General features: G+C 37.3%; 3 protein-coding genes across 3 annotated transcripts; 2 read left to right on the plus strand and 1 right to left on the minus strand.

Moving 5' to 3' along the window:
* Positions 2,599-8,436, minus strand: LOC18785948 (65-kDa microtubule-associated protein 5). The gene is made up of 10 exons (XM_007220985.2): positions 7,862-8,436; positions 7,311-7,760; positions 6,975-7,190; positions 6,199-6,354; positions 5,918-6,077; positions 5,648-5,799; positions 5,218-5,305; positions 3,566-3,639; positions 3,383-3,457; positions 2,599-3,054 (listed from the first exon to the last, which is right to left on the minus strand). Exons 1-10 carry the CDS (start codon positions 7,928-7,930, stop codon positions 2,797-2,799), a joined length of 1,698 nt encoding a protein of 565 aa, XP_007221047.1. The 5' UTR covers positions 7,931-8,436; the 3' UTR covers positions 2,599-2,796.
* On the plus strand, positions 19,894-20,489 carry LOC109947237. The gene is made up of 2 exons (XM_020557154.1): positions 19,894-20,378; positions 20,441-20,489. The coding sequence occupies exons 1-2, from the start codon at positions 19,894-19,896 to the stop codon at positions 20,487-20,489; spliced, it is 534 nt and encodes a 177-aa protein (XP_020412743.1).
* Positions 20,878-21,648, plus strand: LOC109947238. The gene is made up of 2 exons (XM_020557155.1): positions 20,878-20,916; positions 21,010-21,648. Exons 1-2 carry the CDS (start codon positions 20,878-20,880, stop codon positions 21,646-21,648), a joined length of 678 nt encoding a protein of 225 aa, XP_020412744.1.

Genomic DNA, 21,749 nt, shown 5'->3' on the forward strand with positions numbered 1-21,749 from the left:
AAATAATGACACTGACAACTATTTCCACGTCATCTTTTTAGATAAAATCGAAGTGGAAAATTTATTTCACGACGGTTTTTTGTAAATAAGAGACGTTGTAGAACTTTAGCAGACTAAACACGTCTGTTTTTATTGTTTTCCGACGTTGTTGTATTTAACAACGTCTAATATTTATGGTCGTTGTTTGTTTCTGAAAATAGGACGTATAAATTTTTTAATACGACTCTCATATATTTGTAACTGACGTTGTTTAGTTTTTCAACGTCTACTATAGAAACACATACGTCGTAAATAATGACACTGACAACTATTTCCACGTCATCTTTTATCAAAAAATCGAAGTGGAAAATTAATTGTACGACGGTTGTGTTTATATGTGCGACGTAGTAGGTATCAATAACGTCGTCTTCTAATGTATTTAAAGACGTCATATTTTTTATTGTCGTGAAAATTATATTTAACGTCGGCGTATTTTTATTGTCGTCGTTGTATGTCTATCTTGCGGCCTTGTTCTCTTAATATGTGTCATATTTTCCCTTTTTAACGACGGTCTTTTTAGAGAATTGGTCGTCTATTATCATCATCGATTGCTTTTTTTAGATCTTTTTGCAGTACAAAGACGTCGTTTTGTATTTTTTGATGACGTTGTATTGTTTAACAACGACGGTTATTTAGCGTCGTGGTTTATGAGGGAAAAGATGACGGTGGATTCCACGACCATTGAAAAACCAAATACACGACGGTGATTTACCGTCGTCTTTTTGCTTTTTTGTAGTAGTGTATGTTGATCTTGTTGAAGAAATGGATGCAATTGTAAACAGGTCAATCTTTTTTTTTTAATGTTTTGATAAGATATCTCCATCCTTTTCTTTTTGGTATGGATTAAAGATTCCATGTATTAATGACTATGCTTCATGTTCGTAATTGGTGACTCTTTACAACCTAGAAACAGACAGATAAGGAGCTTGGGATATTCTATTCATTTTTCAAACTATATGAATCACATGGCCTCTTCAAGTTAATGCGAAATTTTGTTCACCCTTTTGCTTCCGCAATCTTTTTGAATAACTTGGATGAGAATGGTAGTGCCTTTCTGAAGTTTGAAGGGGAGAATAATCTACTTAAAGATAATGGTTTCAATTTAATTTATAATTTTATAAGACGTGTTATCATTTATGGATGGTGATGATTATTGTATGAAGATCTGCAGACTTGGTAGTTATAATTGAATGCTTTGTATGATTATAATTTATATCTCAAGGTTTTGTACTTAAAGTTGTGTGTGCTGCTCAGGGATAGGGTCCTGGTGAAATGCGAGATATTTGGTGAAGTGCAAGTGAACTCCCATCTCTCAGGTGTTCCTGATTTGACTCTTTCATTTGCAAACCTTTCTATTCTTGATGATGTAAGATTCCATCCATGTGTTCGATTTCGCCCTTGGGAATCCCAACAAATTCTATCATTTGTGCCTCCTGACGAACAGTTTAAACTGATGAGCTACAGGTGTGTGGTGTTAAAGGGACACTTAGGTTATTAAAATTTACTCTATTTTTATTTAAGTTTAGGGTAATATAGTTAATTATTAAATATACCTTGCCTTCAAATTGGATCATTACATTTGATAGTTGTTGATCTTGTTGAATACTGAAGAAATTTCTTTTCCTCAACTCTTTTGTAATGCAGATAGTCTTAGAGTCTTGTTGTACAACATTTGTAGAAGTTCAGAAAAGGGAAAAGGATAACTGGCTTGAGTTTGAGTTGTACGCTGCTTATCTTTTGGTTGTCATGGCTGTTGACATTGCTTTGGTTGGCATGTTGGCACTCTATGCTCGAATTGGAAAGCCATCAGTGTCACGAGGATTATTTGGAAGTTAACAACTACATCATTTCATTTGCATAATAGGTAGCAAAAAAGTGTACAACTCCATACCGTTCCCTTGAAGTTTATGATATGCAGAATGCGATTTTTACTAGGAAGATGGTTCTATGACATAGTATTAACAGTATACTTCTATGACGTAGTATTAACAGTGTTTTTTTTTTTTTTTTTTGCTAGAGATATCTTGTTATTACTAGTATTATTTGCTACTGGGGCTGGCAGGACAATGTTGATCAGTGATGCTGGGAAAGTTTATGCTTTTGGAAAGGACTCAATATGGTTCTATGACATAATAATAACAAGATAGTTCTATGACATAATATAAATAATGTACTTCCATAAAATGGTATTAACAATGTACTTCTATGGAATAGTATTAACAATGTACTTCTATGGAATAGTATTAACAATGTATGTATTAACACTATACTTCGGGCTTGCCGAGCCTGTTTTGGAATTTTTTTGAGTTTTTTGGTGTTGAACTTGTTTTAAGTTAATTAATGACAGATATGTAATTTATAGTAACTTCAACACTCATTTCATATGTAATAAATGGTTTTTGGGTATGTTTCTAAATTGAAATTTCATGTAGGGTTTTTTTATAATTTCAGGGCCTATTTTGGGTATATAACTAAAGCTCCCAAATTTCCATGGGTCTCCTAGTAGATCCTATAGATACGGTCCAAAATTATCCTACAACTTACATCTTAGAACCAAACTTGAAGATGACTAAGTTGATTTGAACTTTCACCACCAAATCATTTACATGCTGAAATCAGGTTGCTCCAAACTATCCTTACTCTATTGTTTCAAGTAGAATATCTGAACATGTGATAATGTAGACATGCATTGAACGAAAAATTAAAAATTAAAAATATGCATTCATTTACAACCTATTTCAAGGCAACAGATGACCCTCAATTTCTCCGAGAAACTGAATCATCCTTTGGCAGAGCAACGTAGTTAACAGGGGTTAGGTTATGGACCCTTCCACTTTCTCTGCGTTCCTTCCCAGCTGAGACTCCGTGACGTCCCAAGGGTGTCCGGCGACTAATTGGTGTGCCGACCATGGTGTTAGCATTGGTGCTCTGTCCCAGTGGCTTCTTTGTAGAAGGCCTTGAACCAAAGAGTGCCTCCTGTTCTGCATTATGTTGCTCTTGAAGCCGTTTTTGCTCCTGTAAAAGTTAACCAGAGGCTCAATAGTGATGACATACATAACTTGTATGTATGGAATTAGAAATAGAAGAATTTAAAAACAAGATGATGACATCCAGGATAGATGCAGAGACATGAAAGTCTACTAAATTCAAGATGTTGACACAAAATGAGATTCTGTCATTTTCGCAGTAGCAATCAGGTTACCTTTAGCACTTAGAGCAACAGAAGATAGGCAGTGGAAATTATTTGCATTCTAGATCAATGCAGACAACATGAAAGACTTGATGGCAAGGTGTTTCATCTACTTATTAGCAAACAGGTGAAAAATAGTAAGTCCAAGCATACCCGAGATTTACGCTTCTCCTCTTCTCTCTCCTGTCGTTGTGCAGTGTACTCCTCCAAGGTATGTTTCAGAGGAACCTGAAATTTATATAGATTTTGGACTAAGAACTCAAGACTAAGAAAAAAAAAAATTACTATTATATATATATATATAACAACAGCAACTAGTAAACCATATAGGATCACCTTGTCATATAAGAAAGGGATTTCTTTCTCGATCTCCCAGGCTTTAACTTTGGCAGTCAAAGTTTCGACAATAGCTAGTCAAGAAAGTATGTTTAGTTAATAGAGAAACGTCCAATCTTGAGTAATCAAATAACTATATAGAATAAAAACACTGTAAGGAACTAGGCAGTGCAAGCAAATCGGCCTTCTTTTCAATATAATTTCAGTCTCATGAAATTGGAGTGTCATACAGTTTCGAATAACCAAGCAATAGACATTGCCTGGTTAAACATACAGTAGAAAGTATGATGACATTTTCATATTGGTTGCATATAGAAGTGCCTCTTTCAATTTTTTTACGCTCCATAAACAAAAGTGATTTTCGGCTCCACTTATTAGCAATTATTAACTTTATTCATCAAACCTAGCAATATATCCCACTGTTGCAAGTAACAAAAGTTTATCTGTTTATATTTCCAACACCACCAATTTTCTAAGTTTAGGACAACCTATTACAGAAAAGTATTCCTAGCCTATCTTCTTCTCAATAATAGGAAAATAACCCAAGACCTATTCCCAGCCCATTCATGCAACTATTAATACATTATGACCTTAGTCATTGCCTAGCCAATCCCAGAAAAGGAGAACAGAATAAACAATCAAGTTGGTTGCTTTTCCATACTTGTATCAAATCTAAACAATGGTCTGATAATTGGGGTCTAAACTGAGACCCCAAGAACTTAGGGGTCTGTATACTCAGATCTTATACCATGAATGCTTCATGTCATGACTTTTCAAAGCACTTTTGAGAACAAAAGTAATCAACGTAATGCAGCCTCTACACACAAACCATAAGGCTGTGATTTGCTTCTGCATGAAATTTCTGGTACTTCTGTTCTACTTGGCGCATAGACGTCAGTTTTCTTTTATCATAGTTGAACCACATGCAAACAGTTTTCCCTTCTAATGACATTTCCCCCAGGTCTGAGATTTATTTATGTCTATGAGCTCCTATAACTCTCAACTCATTCGGTTCAACCAGGTCTTATGTAGCCTACAAATAAATGTAAAAGAAGAAAAGTACTATTCTAGAAAAGGTAAGGATACCAAAATGCTCCAAGAAGAACAAGATACTTGGATAATATTAGTTTGTTAAAACAAGAAAGCATAAAGTTTTTCCTTAGTTTTGCTCCTCTGCAGAGAGTCGGGAGCATCAGCCTTTTCAAGTACTTATGGAAAACAAATAAGTATACTGATCAATAATTTGATGCATGCAATTATCAGGAATTATGAAGTCAACTGAACAAAATAAACTCTTAGGAATATACAATACACCATGACTATGGACATAAATATACTTGAAGGTATTTAAAAATGCCAAAATGCAAACCGTACTTCAAATGAGTTTAAATACTGTTATACAACAATTAAATAATAATACCAAAACGCTAGAGCGAGATACATTAATAAGTCAAGTGTTCATATCTTCTGTCATACGAAAGAAGATAAACTTGAGATAGCCAATAAAATCAGGCAAAAAACAAAAAAAAGCCTGACAAGTACCTTTCTTAAGAGCATACCGAACAAAATACATGACATAACTGAAAAAGCATTTGTCTAACAAGTATTATTATATGAGGTCCTAATGTTCAAATAAATTATCACAAGCTTACATGGTATTTTTCCGGACAGAATCCGAGCTTTCTCAGCACGCTTCAAATTTTTGTGTGCTCCTCTTCCTGCACTGTAGCGATTTTCATCCTGCAAAAAAAAAAAAAACAACAGGAAATTTGATGGAAACAGAAATAAGGTACTTGTAAAACTTACATTCTGGTTTATAAATTAAATAAAATTTATCAACATAATTAATTTGTCACATGTAAAAACTTGGATCTGAGAAAACAACCAAACACTAAAAGAAAGAGAAACACAGGAAGGCTATACAATAAAGCATGACCTCTCCTTAAATAGCATGCGCTAAAAGTATCCTCAATAACCCCTAATAAAAGGGGATTTGTGAATAGAAAAAGAACAACTAATACCTCTGAAACCATTGAAAAATTAAAAAAATCTTAAATTGTACAATTTTTCTCATGTTTTTACCTTTTCATATTCATCAAGCCACTTTTCCTCCTCAAATGCAAATATGCACTTCTCTACCTTGTCCAAAATATCCTTCCTGCTTAGAGCTTGCTCTTTGGCCTTTATAATCTGATCATCCATGCTTGAAAGCAGATCAGACAAATTGACATTACCTGTTAAGCCATATGCATCAAAATCATATTTTCAAGGGCAGTTTCACCATTATAATTTTTTTATAAGTATTCTTAAAACTATATATAAGAGGCCAAAAAATTTGAGGGTCGTTCAGACCAGAATCTATGAGGCTGCTGAGAATCTGTCTAGCTGCATCACTATCTACATCCATGTGGACCCCTCTGTAAATTTCTTCCAGCTCATTTTGCCTCTTAAACACCAACTCCTTCATCTTGCTGGCTTTCAAAATATTCAATCTCTCAACTTCAACCTCAGCCTAGAAACAGTAAATTGTAATGATAACCATGCAGTCATTAGCACTACATAGTCATTAAAATAACAGCACAATATTCTCTACATGAGCAATTCCAAGAGAAACTGAAGATAATAATTAGCACCTGTTCAATTACATCTAGAGAAAGGCATCCTTGCCTTGACACGTCATTAACTGAGGAAGAAATTAACATAGTAACATGGTCAAATATTTTCTGTTCATCAATTGGTGTCTCCATGAGATTCCAGAGTTCAATCAGTTTGCTGCCAGGATCTTGTAGCTACAACATACATATACTGATAGAGTGAGAGAAATTCTGATAAATGGCATCTGTAACAAAGTAATGAAAATCCGTATAAATGAACTCCACGGAAAAATCTTACTTATACTTTACAGCATAAGGCTCAGATTTTAAGCTGCATTACTCTAACAAATAACTTATATATAAAATTAAAATGATTATGAAGCAGCGCTAAATTTATGTTTCTTTTTCTGTACATGAAGCAAAGGGGAAACAGAAACTGCTTTGCAAAAAATTACTTAATTAGCCAAGCCCACGTCCCTTAATCTTTCAATTCAATATAGAATTTCATTGTACCTTCTAGCCAGTCTCACAAATTAAACAAAATATAATAAATTTCTGTACCAATTCTGTGAAAAAAAAACTAAAAGGCTTTATTGGTTGGAAGAGATTAAATGACAACAAAGTCCTGACATTGACATAACTGCAACAGAGAATATTCAATGCTTGCTTCCAAGACAGTACTGAAATTAAAGGGGCAGAACTTTACAGACTAATTCAACAAAGTAATAAAATAGTTCTAATTCATGTACTGACGAGAGAGAGAGAGAGAGAGAGAGAGAGAGAGAGAGAGAGAGAGAGATTCAATGTTGAGTCACCTTTTGCAGTCTTTGCTGTTTCTCTTGCTTTAGTGAGTTAGTCAAAGCCGTCAATCTGGCAAGTGTGTCATTGCTGATGCTCTTGGAATGAGCCGACGAGTGATCACTCAAGCTTGGGTGGACTTCATTGACTGTCTTAGAGAAATCAATTGACATTACAACTGAAAGTTCATGGATGGTGTTGACATGAGTGTTGACTTTCTGCAAACGTAAGACCTGCACAAGGCATATCCAGAAATAAAAACAAAAAATTCAATTGCAAACACAAGTGAAATTCAAAACCCAAGTTAAATTTAAGATTATCTGTGAGTTCTAAGCAGAGACACCACTTAGTACCTTCTCTTTGTGAAGCTCCTCAAGGTGTGACTGAAGCTCCCCCAACCTTCTCACACTCAAATCACGCTCATTGACTCCCGGATCACCAACATTCTTAGAAACACCATTCCCGGCTATTTCAGCCGAAATCCTTACAATCTGCGACTGAACTGCCGAAAAATCCTTCACCCTTTTCTCCTTCTTCAAGCTCAAGTCGTCCAAAATGGGTTTTACGGCAGATAATTGGTCCTTGAGAGTCCCTCTTTCACGTGAGTAGGAAGCCGCTTCCCCAAGCGCCGAAGCGATAGCGGTAATTTGGGCTTGGCCATCTGCCAAGGATTGGTGCAAATCGGCCCTGTACTTTCTCGTCATTTCCACCTTCTTTCTGTAGATATCGAGACATTCTTGCTCAAGCTGTAGAAGCATCTTGTCTCTCTCGCTGTCACCCTCCCCAATTTCATCCCAAATTAACTGCAATTTCAAAATCGAAAATTCCAATTAAACCCTCCTGCTCCGCTAGCAAAATTAAACTCACATGGAAAATGAAAAGCCAAGGAAATCAGAGAGAGAACCTGCAATTCGCGGAGGAGAGAAGCGCAGGTTGTGCGAGAGGGAGAGAGGGACGAGGGCTTTGTGGTCATCGCGAGCGGGGATGAAACGTCGTCGTTCTGGAGGAGTAGGTAGCAGCAGCAGTTGGGAGAGGTGGAGAAAGGGAAACAGCAAAACCCTAGAGTCTTGAGCGAGAGAGAAGAGAGAAGAAGAGAGAAAATGTGCAGGCGTTACGAAAAGGAGCGTTTCTGGTTTCGTTTTTGGGTCTCTCTGTTTTGTGTGAGTGTGTGTTTCTGGCTGTGGATTTGGGATTTGGGATTTGGGATTTGGAAGATCCCTAGAAATGATATGAAGGTGCGATTATTGAATACGAGAGAGGGAATGTGCCTTTCGAAATGGGAAGTACGGATTTCTCGGTGTTTTGGCGCCAAGAGATATATGCCTTTCATTCGCAGCTTTGCTTCTTTCTTTCCTTTTTTACTTTTTCTTTTTTAATTCGATCAGCCGGGCCTGGACATGATACAAAAGGCCCAATGAAGATCTAAGACCAACAAAACAAAACAAGCTTTGATTGATTCTCTTTCTTTTTTTTCACAAATAAAAAAAAATTAAGATTGAAAAAATAGAATTTTAGGAGCAATAGTCATTGAACTTGTACCATTTCGCATTTTGGTCCTTGAATTTGCAAAATGATTATTGTAACCCTCAACTCCACTTAAGGGTAAAACACATCCATCCTTATTGTTAAATCTTTCTTTTAGCTGAAGTATTTTTTTTCTGCTTATATATAGCAAATTCACCATACCTGTCACATTCCAGATCGGCTCCCGTAGCACGATATTGTCCGCTTTGGGCCTCTTGTCCTCACGGTTTTGTTTATGAAAACTCACGAGCAACTTCCTAGTGGGTCAATCATCCTAGAATTGCTCTAACCCAAACTTGCTTAACTTCGGAGTTCCCATGGAATTCGAACCCAATGAGCTCTGTTGAAGGAAAATGTGATCCTCCTAATATAATTTCACCACCACTATTTAAATAACGGGGTTTTATTATTTTAGGTTCGACCCATTCGAGACGTAAGTCTCTTAATTACAATCCCTTGCTTCAAGGGAACACCCTTTGATTCCATCATAAAGAAACAGAACGTGTGTGTTTGATTTTGCAACTGCTCCCAAGTCCAACCTCAGGATGCCTACATATCCCTTGCGGGAATCAAGCCACTCGTAGTTCAAAGAATCGCAATGAATAAATGACTCATTGCGAGGGAAATTTGATTTGAATTGTATTGAGAGGTGTTTGAGTGAATTTAGCTGAATAAACCAGGGATTCGATATGGAATTGCATTTGGGATGGTTGCATCTAGATTGAGTCTCTAGATTGCCTACGTACCCTTTCAAAGGGATCAAACCAACGTAGTTCGGAATTTGGAAATTAACGGGTAAGTGTGGCCCACTAATTGAGAACTTCTGTTTGAGAGACTTGGATTTAATCTCATTAGAGTTTTCATGGGTAGATGACCCATGGAAAATTGGGTGGTTTTGTACCACTTTCGTTGTTGTCAATGTCCAAGAAGAATAATGAGTAATTTTAATTATCCCATTAATTTTTCCTAAACATTGACAATTGCGTTTGGGAAAGTGTTTTGGCAAAACTTGGTTAAGATAAACCAGATATTTAAATTTGATTGCGGTTGCGTCTATTGGGATGTTAGACTGCCTACGTACCCTTGACGGGATCAAACCGACGTAGTTCCAAATTTTGAAAATTAATGGGTAAGTGTGACCCACTAATTGAGAATTTGTGTCTTTGAGACAATTTGGAGATTTTCATAGGTAGATGACCTATGGGAAAAATTAGAAATTAATGGGTAAGTGTGGCCCACTAATTAAGAATTTGTGTTTGAGATATTTGAATTTAATCTCATTTGGAATTTGCATGGGTAAATGACCCATGGGGAAAATTGGATGGTTTTATACCATTTTTCTTTTTGTCAATGTCCAAGAAAAATAATGAGTAATTTTGATGAACCCACTAATTCTCTACAATTGACATTTGCATTTGTATCCATGCATGATTTGGAGGATTTGAGATTAATGGGCTATTGTGGTTGATAAGCCCGTTAATCCATATTGATGCTCTTTTCGTATCTTTTGAGAGTGAGCTCAATGCTTGTAGCACGACCAATCATTTATTTGGAATGGAGTCATGGACACAGTATGGTTGAGTCGCTTGGCACTCCTTTTTGAATAGCTTCTTTACCACAGTGGTTGATTCCCACGTTTCTTAGTGTGGCTTTTGAAGTGGTTTTGTACCCCTTGACATCTGGTGTGGTTTTGTGCCACTTGAGTCTTCACTTGACGATTTGAGAGTTAATGGGCATTTTTGGAATTTAAGCCCATAATCCATCATTTGCGGACTTGAGACTTTGTGTTTTGGGCTCTTAGACTTGTTGCATAACCTTTGTGACTTTGTACAACAAACCCACGAAGCCCACCTCAATTGATTTAGCAGTACCTGATTGACTCAGCTTTGAATTTGAGCGGAACTACCCCATCGCAAACGGACTTATGGAGGTCCTTACAGGAGTGAAGCCTTAGTGTTTTGCTTTCCCGAACCTGTCTTGAGTAAGTAGGCCTGTGAAGCTTTGAGCCGTGAAGCCGTGAACTTGTCTCGAACTTGTCTTGAGTAAATATGGAGCCGTGAAGTTCTAAGACTCCACCCTCTTGTTTATTTCTTGCATGCAAAATGAGAACAAAACAATATTGCTGCTTTCTTGTTTTGGTCTTTCACGTGGTGGCATCTCCTCCACAACAATATTATTTCCTTCCTTTTGTTTTCTTTCTTTTTGCTTTGGTGCAGCTTTATTGTCACTGAATTTGCTGACCACTTTGTTGGTAGAGACCCAATTGTTGACCTCTTAAACATCAACGAGTCGGCACGTCTCATGTCTTGGAGCCCTTTAACAATTCATGAGCTGTTTTTTCTTCTTTTTGGCTGACACTCACGAAAAGAAGGGGTGATCTCTCTTGTTTGCTGGAGGGGCAATCCAAGAGCAAAGCATGTGATACACACAAACATTGCTCATTTTGGATTATGATGAAGATCCTTAGTTGGCTGTTTTTGACGGTGGGTTGAACACCCCAGCCTTGATTTATTATTTTTACTCTGCCAGTTAATAGATATTTTCTGTGGCTGCAATTAGAGCGTGCCAAAATGGTGGAGCATTTGGTTTGCTCTGTTTCAGCAGCCCTTTTTTTAACTGCCTCATGACTGCCTCCCTCCTCAAGGCTATGCCCTCATCACTGCCGTGCACTTTTTCTTCAGCACTGTGGTGCCTTCTCCATGTTTGTCCAAGCCTCATGGCTTTATTTATTTTTCTTGGTGTCTCTCCACAGCCTGCTGGCTGCTCCTTTTCTTCATTGTCTTTGTTTTTTCTTGCTGTATGCAACAACACCAAGCTGCCAAAGAAAAGCGTGACTGTCTTCAGCTTCCCTTTTTTCAGTTCATCGCCTCTGTATGCACCAGACCCCATGGTTTTGTTTGTGGGTTTTGTACCCAGATTGGATCGGTCACAGAGTGTTTGATTGAGGGTTACACACCCATGATGGATTTTGTATCCAAGATTTGTTTTGTGGGTTTGGATGCTCAAAGCATCTCTGAGAGAAATCTCACTGCCTTGCTGCCTTTGATTCTTTCAGTTTGATTTATTTTTTTGCTGTTTGTCCATCTCATGATGAACATCATTGAACGAGCTTTGGCTTTTGTGGCGCCACAACAAGGGAAACCTAGAGAACTCTAGGATTTCCTCTACGCCCCTTTTCAAGAGAGTTGTGCACCAGTTCTGATTTTTTTTTTTTTTTGGTGATTTGCCCACCATCACAATCAGCCCACACGAATTGATGTTGAATTGGAGGTTGGACACATCTTTGAAAGCATTTGATCAGAGCTGCCTGTTGGAATAGAATATATGATGATTGAAATCATCTTGGCTGTCAGTCCATAGCTGGCTGTCCTGGAGGTACTTGAGAAGAGGTACACCTTAGAGTAGTTTCTTGACTTAATACGTGATGATTTCAATCATCATAGCCAAGAACCCCCATGGGTTGATCGTACTGGATGCATCCTTGGAAGTCTTTGAGCGAAGCCTTGCCATAGAGAGCCAAGAATCCTCTTATGTGCTTGCTCTTCCTCTTCGTTCCTGCAACTCTCCCCAAGACTTGCGGCCTTACAGGCTTTTTTTTTTTTTTTTTTTTTTTTTTTCTGGAGCCTCCCCTTTTATTTTTTGTCTCCGCAACCTCCCCTCGTGTCATGCCTCTTATAGAGGCTATCTTATGATGAGTTTGAATTCAAGCTGATGACCACTTCTCAACCGAGATGTTTATCTCTTGATGTTTCAAAACCACTGAAATACATCTATTTTATTTTTATATGTTTTTCTTGATAAGATTGCAACAAATTCAATTCTAACCCAAGTCAAATTCTTGGCTAATTGCTTTTGTGAAAATTTTCCGTTCAACAAGCTCCTAAAAGGCCTTGTACTAAATGGAGGTAGGCATGTACATATAAGGCACATCACTCCATTTTCTTTGGTCAATTGGGATATTACAATACCCTCTAAGAGCACCTCCACCCTAAAGGGCAAGGGCGAGGACAAACACTATTCACTTTAATTTATTTTCTATTTTTTATATTTAAACCATTAATTTTGGTAAGGTTTTCAGATAATATTTTCGGTTGCCACAAGTTACTATTTATTATAAATTCTCACCTAAAATTTCAGATAACATTTTCGAATTAAATTTTTTAATTAAATTTTCGGATAAGATTTTTGGTTGCCACATGTGTCCATCAAATTTCGAATAAGATTTTCAGATGAGATTCTTGGTTGCCACGTGTCTTATTTCAGATAAGATTTTTGGATATTTATAAAAAAAAATCTAATCTATGATTTCAGATAAGATTTTTTCCCTCTAAAATTGAGCCACGTGTCCCATGTCAGATAAGATTTTTGAATATTTATTAAAAAAATTATAATATCATATTTCAGATAAGATTTTCACCCTATAAAATTGCACCACGTGTCATATTTATCTTCTCAATCCCTCTATAAAACTACACCCTCAACTCATACCTCTTACACCATATCTTCTATATTCTTTCATTTCTTAAATTTTACAAAACATATTCTACTCTCAATGTCTAACCTGAGAAGGGTGTTGGAGAAGCAAGAGCGAGAACGGGAAGAAATCAGACCCAGACTTTCTGAAGAAGATTGTGAGGCCGATGAAGAGGAGGAAGAAATTGTTGTAGCAGTGTGTATACTCAATGAATCAAGGAAACACCACTGTCGTCGTGCCTTGAACGTGGACAGACATAGGCAGTCTCGGGGTAAGAATCTCTTGGAAGATTATGTTGGATAGATTTTACTCTATCTATTTCTCGCAAGTGCACAAATCAATTATAGTATAGGAATGCAAGAACGAGGTCGTTCCACAGAGACTTGGATGAAGACACTTATTACTACTACTTAGACTCACCTAAGACTAAATAGAATTTAATTAAGGTTGAGTTTAGTTGTTTGGAGGGAAAACTTACTAAAAGGGAATGCAAAGTAGCAAGTGACTGAAAATTACTAAAAGGGAATGCAAAATAGCAAGTGACCAGCAAGTAGATATTTAGAAAATTTAGAAACAATAAAACAAGCACTAGGATTTCAACTTTACCATGACAATCCAATTTCAAGCTACAAGTTAACAATCCCCTAAGTTGATTAATTCAAATTCTGGAGTTTGCTCTTTCTTATATATGATTATCCATATGGTGTTTGGTTTTAATCAAGACTCAGAATACACAATTTAGCTATGATGTTTAGTCTAAACTATGAATCTGAATCCATTAAGCTTTTAAGGAACCAAATAAACATTTAAACATGGTGTTTGTCCTAATCAATTCAAGAGTCATATGTTATGTAAACTTGAACTAGATAACCAACATGCAGGTGTTAATAGTGGCCAGCTATTTAAACATGCATAAAGATTCAACTAAGAACAAGTGAATGAGACCAGAAAATTAGAAACAATAAACAAGGAGTAACATTAACTTGAAAACATGAAACTGTCTTGTCAAGCTACATTGAAACCCTAGCTATGGTAATTAGCTACACCCCATTAATGGAAAATACAATTGAATCATAATAAAAATATGGAGAAGGTAAGAAAAACCCGTGAAGAACGAATTATGTTGTTCAAGAATTCCTCACAGCTTCCACCATGTATGCTTGCAGCCAGAGATGAAGAGTGGTGTGGATGTGTGGATTATGTTTGGGAAATGATGGGGATGTGCTTGGGAAATGATGGGGATGTGCTTGGGAAATTATGAGAATGTGAAGGATGAAGTGGTTTCTGGGAGAGGTGTATGAGGTTGTGGTTGATGAATGTTTGAGTGAGAATTATGCTGGGATGGGTGATCTGGTAGGAATTGGAAGAGAGGGATTGTGAATCCCAGGATGTGATTGATGCAAGTGTTTGGAATGGAAGTGGTATTTATAGGGAGAAGGAAAGGGGACATTTGATTTCAATATAACTTCTACCCACAGCACTTGCAATTAAAAATCAGTTTCTTGGCTGCTGCACTTCACCAAAAAATCCCATCAGAAGCAATACCTCATGCATAGCTCATCATGACCAAGCATCAATTATGTCATGCTTAGGTCAAAATGACGAACAAATTCTTGGGCTCACGAATTGGGTTTTTCTTAATCAAATAACGACTTTGAGCCCACAATCTTCAAGTTATGAATGTCTTCTTTCCAACCACATGTAATTTGGCCCAATCCAAGCTCAGGTGAAAAAGATATGTCCGAAACGAATTTCTAACTCAGTCTCTAGTTTTTGCACCTTTTTGCACCATTTTGCTCCAAATGCCTCAAGTGGTACCTAGAGCTCAATGAACTGAATAACAAACACAAAATAGATTAAAAGCACAAGTTTTACTTTAAAACATAACCAAACAATAGGGTTGAGTGCTACAAAATGATACAAAATTATGCATTGATTAGATCACTTTATCCCAAATTCATTATATCTTGTTTCTCATTTTCGAGAGAGATATAGAATGCAGCCTCATTTGTTCCAAAAAAAATCATGCATGATATTTGCAATTACGACACATACTTTATTCAAAAGTATGATGCTGTTGGGGTTTTGGGTCTTTTTCTGGAGCAAAAACTTATAGCTGCTTTGCGGATGCTTGCGTATGGGGCATCTGCAGAGCAGGTGGATGAGATTGCGCGGATGGGAAAATCCACTATCATAGAGTACTTGGTCAGATTTTGTGATGCAATAGAAAATCTCTACAAGAAGAAGTACCTCCGCAAACCTACGGCTAAGGACCTCCAAGGGCTTGTACAAAAAGGTGAGGCTCTAGGTTTCCCAGGGCAAGATTGGAAGCATCAATTGCATGCACTGACAGTGGAAGAATTGCACAACTTCTTGGCAGGGAGATTATGGGAATCAAAAGGGCTAAAAAAGTATAATTATGGAGGTCGTAGCTTCATTCAACATTTGGGTTTGGCAAGGCTTCTTCGGAGTTGCCAGATCACAGAATGACCTCAATGTGCTTAGTTAATCCCCAGTATTCAACGATGTCTTGAGAGGTCATTTCCCCTAGATCACATACCGAATCAACAATACCGTATACTCGGGTGCGTACTACCTCACCGATGGAATTTATCCTAGGTGGACGACATTCGTGAAAACAATTCCAAATCCCTAATCCGAGAAGGAAAAAAGCTTTGCTGCCTTTCAAGAAGGTTATAGGAAAGACGTGAAAAGGTATTTCAGTATCTTGCAAGCTCGTTGGACAATTATCAGGGGTACTGCTCGGGTGCTTGATGAGAAGGCACTACAAAGCATTATGATGACTTGCATCATCCTCCATAACATGATTGTGGAGGATGAGTATGATTATGATGCCCCAGAGGTGTTCGAACCCGATCCCATGAATACGACATTAACTAGAATTTATGAAAGGCCGATGGGAGCAAATGGACAACCAATAAAGCACGAATTGTTAAGTCGGGATGGTCGATACAACAACCCCATGAATGATCATTATCAGGAAATGCAATATTCCTATGTTCACGAGAGACATCAAGTTGACTTGATCGAGCACTGATGGGAGATGAAAGGCAATCACAGTGGATGAAGTCAAGTTTAATGCTTTATTTTGTGTGTGGTTTGTTTGGAATTACGCTTTGTTTTTAATTATAATTTGTTTTTAATTATGCTTTGTTTTGTGTGTGGTTTGTAATGAATTAAGGTTTGTTTTGAATTATGCGAAGTTTTGATGTATGAAATATTTTTAATAAATAGTTATATTGTTTAATGCTTTCTTTATTGAATAAAAGGGAAACGGTACAACAAATTAATATACATTGAATAAAAGGGAAACAATACAACAAATTAATACATATGACAACTCTTTCAATACAACCTAATAGTTTTGATTATTTAACTAATCCGTGTTGCTAGGTCCATCATCACGGAAAAGCTTTCTTCTCATAATATCTCTTTGTTTTAGCTTTCAATAAGACTTTACTTCAGGAGACATATGGCTTGTATCCATGATCATGATTTTCATCTCTCTGTCCTCCATGTCTTGTTCTTGTGCCTGCTGCCTTTGAATTGCAAATACTTGATGTCATGCCTGGTTCGCTTCTTCTCTTTTCAAGTCTCTCTCAATTCTCAATGTGCCATTCCTAGCAATTTGCTCCAAAAATTGTGCACATTCATTGTTCGTAGTGCTCCATCTCTTGACCTTTGCTGCCTTTCTCCATATAGGGCTTGGTCGACGTTGGACTGGTGAGTCTTGATCCATTAGGGAGTCCAATGGCAAATCGGTTGCCGACAAATCGTGGAGCGGCATCTCATTCAACACAACCGTCGAACTTTTGGAAATTATTTTGAATATCAAACAATTCTTCACAACGTCCCAATACTGGTAATTTAGGAAACTTTTGTTGCCTTGGCCCATGGCACCGAACCACATTTGTAATTGTATGATGTATTAAAAATAAATAATTGTAAATGCAAGAAAATATAAACAACTTGGATTGAGAATGCAAGAAAATATAAACATATTAGAAATGCAAGAAAAAAAATGATTATACAAGAAAATATAAAAAAATTATTATGCAAGAAAAAAAAAAGTTACATTAAATTGAAAGATACAGCATTTATAAATATTTTACCTCATCGGAAAGATTTTGACCGCTTTGAATGTTGTCCCTCGCTTTTGCCAACACATCTCTCCATTTCCCTAACTCTTTATTCAAAATGTTCCACCTACTACCCAAGGCCATTTCCGTCCAAAGCAAACTCAATCTTTCACAAAATTCTCCATGAATTTTTCTCCACATATGACATAACTTCGTGCCCGTTTGGCATTGCTTATGTGGAGTGATAAGTGATTTCTAAAAAATTTTGGGAAGTCCAACCCGTTTGGTAAACTATAAGAAAATCACCTATTGTTAAAAATTGCTGTGAGAGAAAGCTATAAGGGAAAGCAACTATTGAGGTGCTTTCATTTTCTGATTATGCAGGAATCAGTTTCGAAGAGGCGCTGGGTTTAATGATTATGCAGCAATCATTTTCTGATTATGCGGAAATTTAGTACCAACAACACTTTTAATAAAAAGTTTACCAAACGCCAAACTGCTTTCTTTCACAGCTAATTTCTCTCACAGTAAATCTAACATCAATTATTTTCATAGCACAGTAATATCAAACTGGCCTAACTTTCACCAAACACTCACAAAACATAATATATTCCTAAGTTGTCCACGCGCCTCCGGCTTCGATAGAAGAGGCCATTTGTTTTTTGATACAAATGGAAAGTAGTAAAAAAATGTGAGTGGAAAGTAAAAAAGATTGGAAGGAGAAGAGTTTGTATGAAGATTTTGTGTGGAAAATGAATAAAATTGTTAGGTATTTATAAGGAAAAAATCCAGAATTTTTTGATATTTTTAAAAATTTGTCTCGAATTATTTTGCAATTTTTTTAGCCAAAAAAAATCAAGGCTGTAGGATTTCTGGACAAAATTCGATCGGAGCGTTCAGGAATCGCCACGTGGCGTCTTCCCATTGGGGCCTATTTGGTTGGCATCAGCTAGTGAAAATCAAATTTTTTTTACCATTGGCGAAATTCACGCGCCAACGGTAAAAAAAACTTTTATTTTCACTAGCTGACGTCAGTGTGACGTCACAGCTCACGCCAGAGCCTTTGGGCAAGAACCCAGTTCAGAATCGCCAAGACTATAATGAGTGGAAAGTTATAAGGGGTAAGTTATAAGGGGTTCACTTTATAGCCATCAGATTAATCCAAGGGCTGGGGAGAATTGAGATAAAGTTTCACAATTGGGTAGGTAAGGAACCCAAACCCGAATTGAATATCCAGCACGTCCAAAAAGAAGAAGAAGAGGGAAACACGTCCGAAAAAGAAGAAGAAGAGGCAAGTTCGAAGTTTGAACAGAAAGAACTCATCTCTCTAAAACATAGAGGTCTGAGATACCCAACGAAGGCAACGGCTAACGACAGTTGAAGGCAACGATTCGCCACTCCGTTCTCCAGACCCCGAAAAAGTATTTATTTGGAGTAGAAGGGGCAAAGGTGTGGATTCCAAATCAGTGAAGGGGCGAAGCAGTGGAAGGGGAAGGGGAGAAGCTGTATTCGTTGGAAGTGGTAGGTTCCATTTGTGGAGCAAAGAAACAGAAAGACCCCACACAGACACCTTGCAATAACCAGCATTTGGTGAGTAATTTATGGAATTTGAGTTTAGGGTTAGAGTAATGGTTTTCCCCAATTTGTACCATAAATTTTGTTGGATTTGGCATCTCTTCGTTGTGCTTCAGTTGCATGTTAATTTTTACTTAGGTATATGTTAAAAAAAGAATGAAAATCAAGTCAATAACAAGTGAATAACATGTCAATAATGATATGAATAAGATAATGGTGTTGAATTGGAGGAGGCCCTCAAAACCTTCCACATTTGAAGCAGTGCATAGTGCAGGTTAAGAAGAGGCGCTAGAATATATATATATATATTTTATGAAGTAAATATGATTTCCTTTGTTACTAAATTTGCCTGAGAAACATTTGAACAGATAATAATAAACTCATGAATAGAACTGCAAAGCATTTGATGAGTAATGTAAGGAATTTGAGTTTAGGGTTAGAGTAATGGTTTTCCCCAATTTGTACCATCAATGTTGTTGGATTTGGCATCTCTTATTTGTGCTTCAATTGCATGTTAATTTTTGCTTGGGTATATGTTAAAAAACGAATGAAAATAAAGTCAATCACATGTCAATAACATCTCAATAACATCTCAATAACATGTTAGTAATGATATGAATAAGATAATGGTGTTAAATTGGAGGAGGCGCTCAAAACCTTCCACATTTGAAGCAGTGCAGAGTGAAGAGTACCTCTCTGGCACTAGAATTTATATATTTTGTGAAATAAATATTATTTCATTTGTTACTAAATTTGCCTATGAGAAATGAGAACAGATAATAATAAACTCATGAATAAAAGTGCAAAGCATTTGAAATGAAGGTTGATCTATGACGATTGTGGGTGACTGAAGAAAAAGGTAGAAAGAAAGAAGGATGTGGCAATTGCTTAGCAAGCAGATAGCAGAGTACATGCTTTGCTTTGCTTCCTTCCACTATATTTCTTATTTATTTATTTTGGGTTGTGTATGAGATGACAATAATTGTCATGTGTGTGAAGTGCAGAACTTGCCTACATTGCACTCACATGAGTATGGATCCATAAATAAAACACGTGAAATTGTTTGTAATTCACATAATCATTGCATTAACAGGTATTTGCACAAAAATTGTCATATTGCTTTGATGATGTTAAAGCCTGTGATGAGTAATCCCTATGCTCATGTACTTTGTAAAAGTTGTAATGTGCCTGGTTGACTAGTTGTGATTGTGCAAATACGTGGTAGTATATATGTTCACGTTATTTCACATTGTATTTGAGGAAATGGGATCCAACGTGGAGCTGGTATGGCCAGAGGCAGAGGTATATTCGTCACGGGTGAACAACTGCTCACATGCAAATTCATCTCTAGCTGCAATTCGAGCGAAGTTGAGTGCGGAACAATTAGAACAATTTAAGACATCATGCTTTGGCCATCTTCTGAATATAGATAAGATTCAGTTTAGCGGGCAGATTGTGCATGGGGTTGTGTTGCGTAGAGTAGCAGGGCAGGGTGTGAAAGACTTGAATGGACTGAGTTTCTTATTAGGGTGTGACGTTGCTCAGTTCACTCGTCAGGATTTCTGTTTGATCACAGGGCTTCGTTTTGGGGAAGTGCCTGAAGTTTCCAGTGGAGAGAGTGATGAAATCAGACTTCAGAAAAGATATTTTATAGACGAAGGAATTACATGCAATGCTTTAGAAGAAGCATTTGTGAGGTGCACAAAGGAAGATGACATCTACAAGCTAGCTCTTGTTTACTTTGCTGAGTTAGTGGTTTTGGGAAGGGACAAACATTTGAACATCAATCTAAATTACCTGACCCTTGTAGAGGACTTGGATGCGTTCAACAGGTATCCGTGGGGTTCGGTGTCCTTTGACAAAACCCAAGACAGTCTATTTTCTGCACCAACAAAGTATGTTAAAAGCTTGGAAAATGAAGAGGGAAGAGGGAAGGGGAAAAGTAAGGTAACGGGAACAAGCCGGAGAAATGAGAAGGGCAAGAAGGATAAGCATGGTGAAGCGCAAAGGAGTGGCTGGAGTTTTAAAGGTTTCACGTATGCTTTCCAGGTACATGGTAATAATGTTCATGTCAGTTATGTTTTGTTTTTCTTTAAAACATAAATAATGACTTTTGTCCTATGAATTGTGTAGATTTGGGTATATGAATTAATTCCTAGAATGGCGGACCTGAATTACTGCAAGGTTGTTGATCCGACCGCTGTCCCGCGTATTTTGCGATGGAGAACTACTACGTCTGTTCCAGAGATGAGAAAGTTGAACAATAATTTTTTCCAGAGCAAAGAGGTTTGGTTTGCAGCCCTTGGAACTATTGATAAGATTGAATGAAATTATGAAGTAGAATGATTTAATATGACTCTTGTCTGTATTCTGAAACAGTCAGTTCAGTTGCGGGCGCTATGTCCGAGTGAAGAGGAAATGAGACAGCCATATTGGAGTTGGCCACAGGATCGCCCTGCTGTTGTCTCGGCAGAGTCAATTCCTTCTTCATGTGGTGATCTTGATGAGTTGAACAAGGTGGTAAGCTTGTTGAGGTCCGAGTTGTTTCAAGTAAAGCGGGAAAAAGACGTCCTTCACTTAAAGGTCATACGGATGGAAAAACTGTTGGACCAATGTTTAGGTCCTCAGTTTGAGCAGGAAGTAAGGAGGGACCTAGCTTTACTGAAACAGAGGACGAATCGTTGTGTCGTCTCACATCTATTTAAGGGATATGGGGAAATGGATGACATTCAATGGGATGAAGGGCCAAGTAACAGAAATGAGGGAGAGGAAAAGGAAGATGAAGGGATTGAAGGGGGTGAAGGGCCAAATAATAGAAATGAGGGAGCACATAAGGAAGAGGAGGGGATTGACGGAGAGGAAAAGGAAGAGGAGGGGATTGAAGGGGGTGAAGTGCAAGGAAAACCAAGTGAGGTAGAGGAAGGGCAAAGGAAAAGAAGTGAAAGAGAGCAAGTGCCAGCAAAAAGTAGCAAAGGGAGAGGAAGCCCAAAGAACAGAGCATTGAGGGAGAGGAAGTGAAAAGAAAACGCCATTAAGGGAAGAGAAACTGCCAAAGGATAAAAAAGGGAGGGCAAGGAATGTTAAACCCCAACCAACTTGAGGAAAAAGGAAGTGCAAAG

The sequence above is a fragment of the Prunus persica genome, chromosome G2, assembly GCF_000346465.2.
Source record: "Prunus persica cultivar Lovell chromosome G2, Prunus_persica_NCBIv2, whole genome shotgun sequence".
Lineage (NCBI taxonomy): Eukaryota > Viridiplantae > Streptophyta > Magnoliopsida > Rosales > Rosaceae > Prunus > Prunus persica.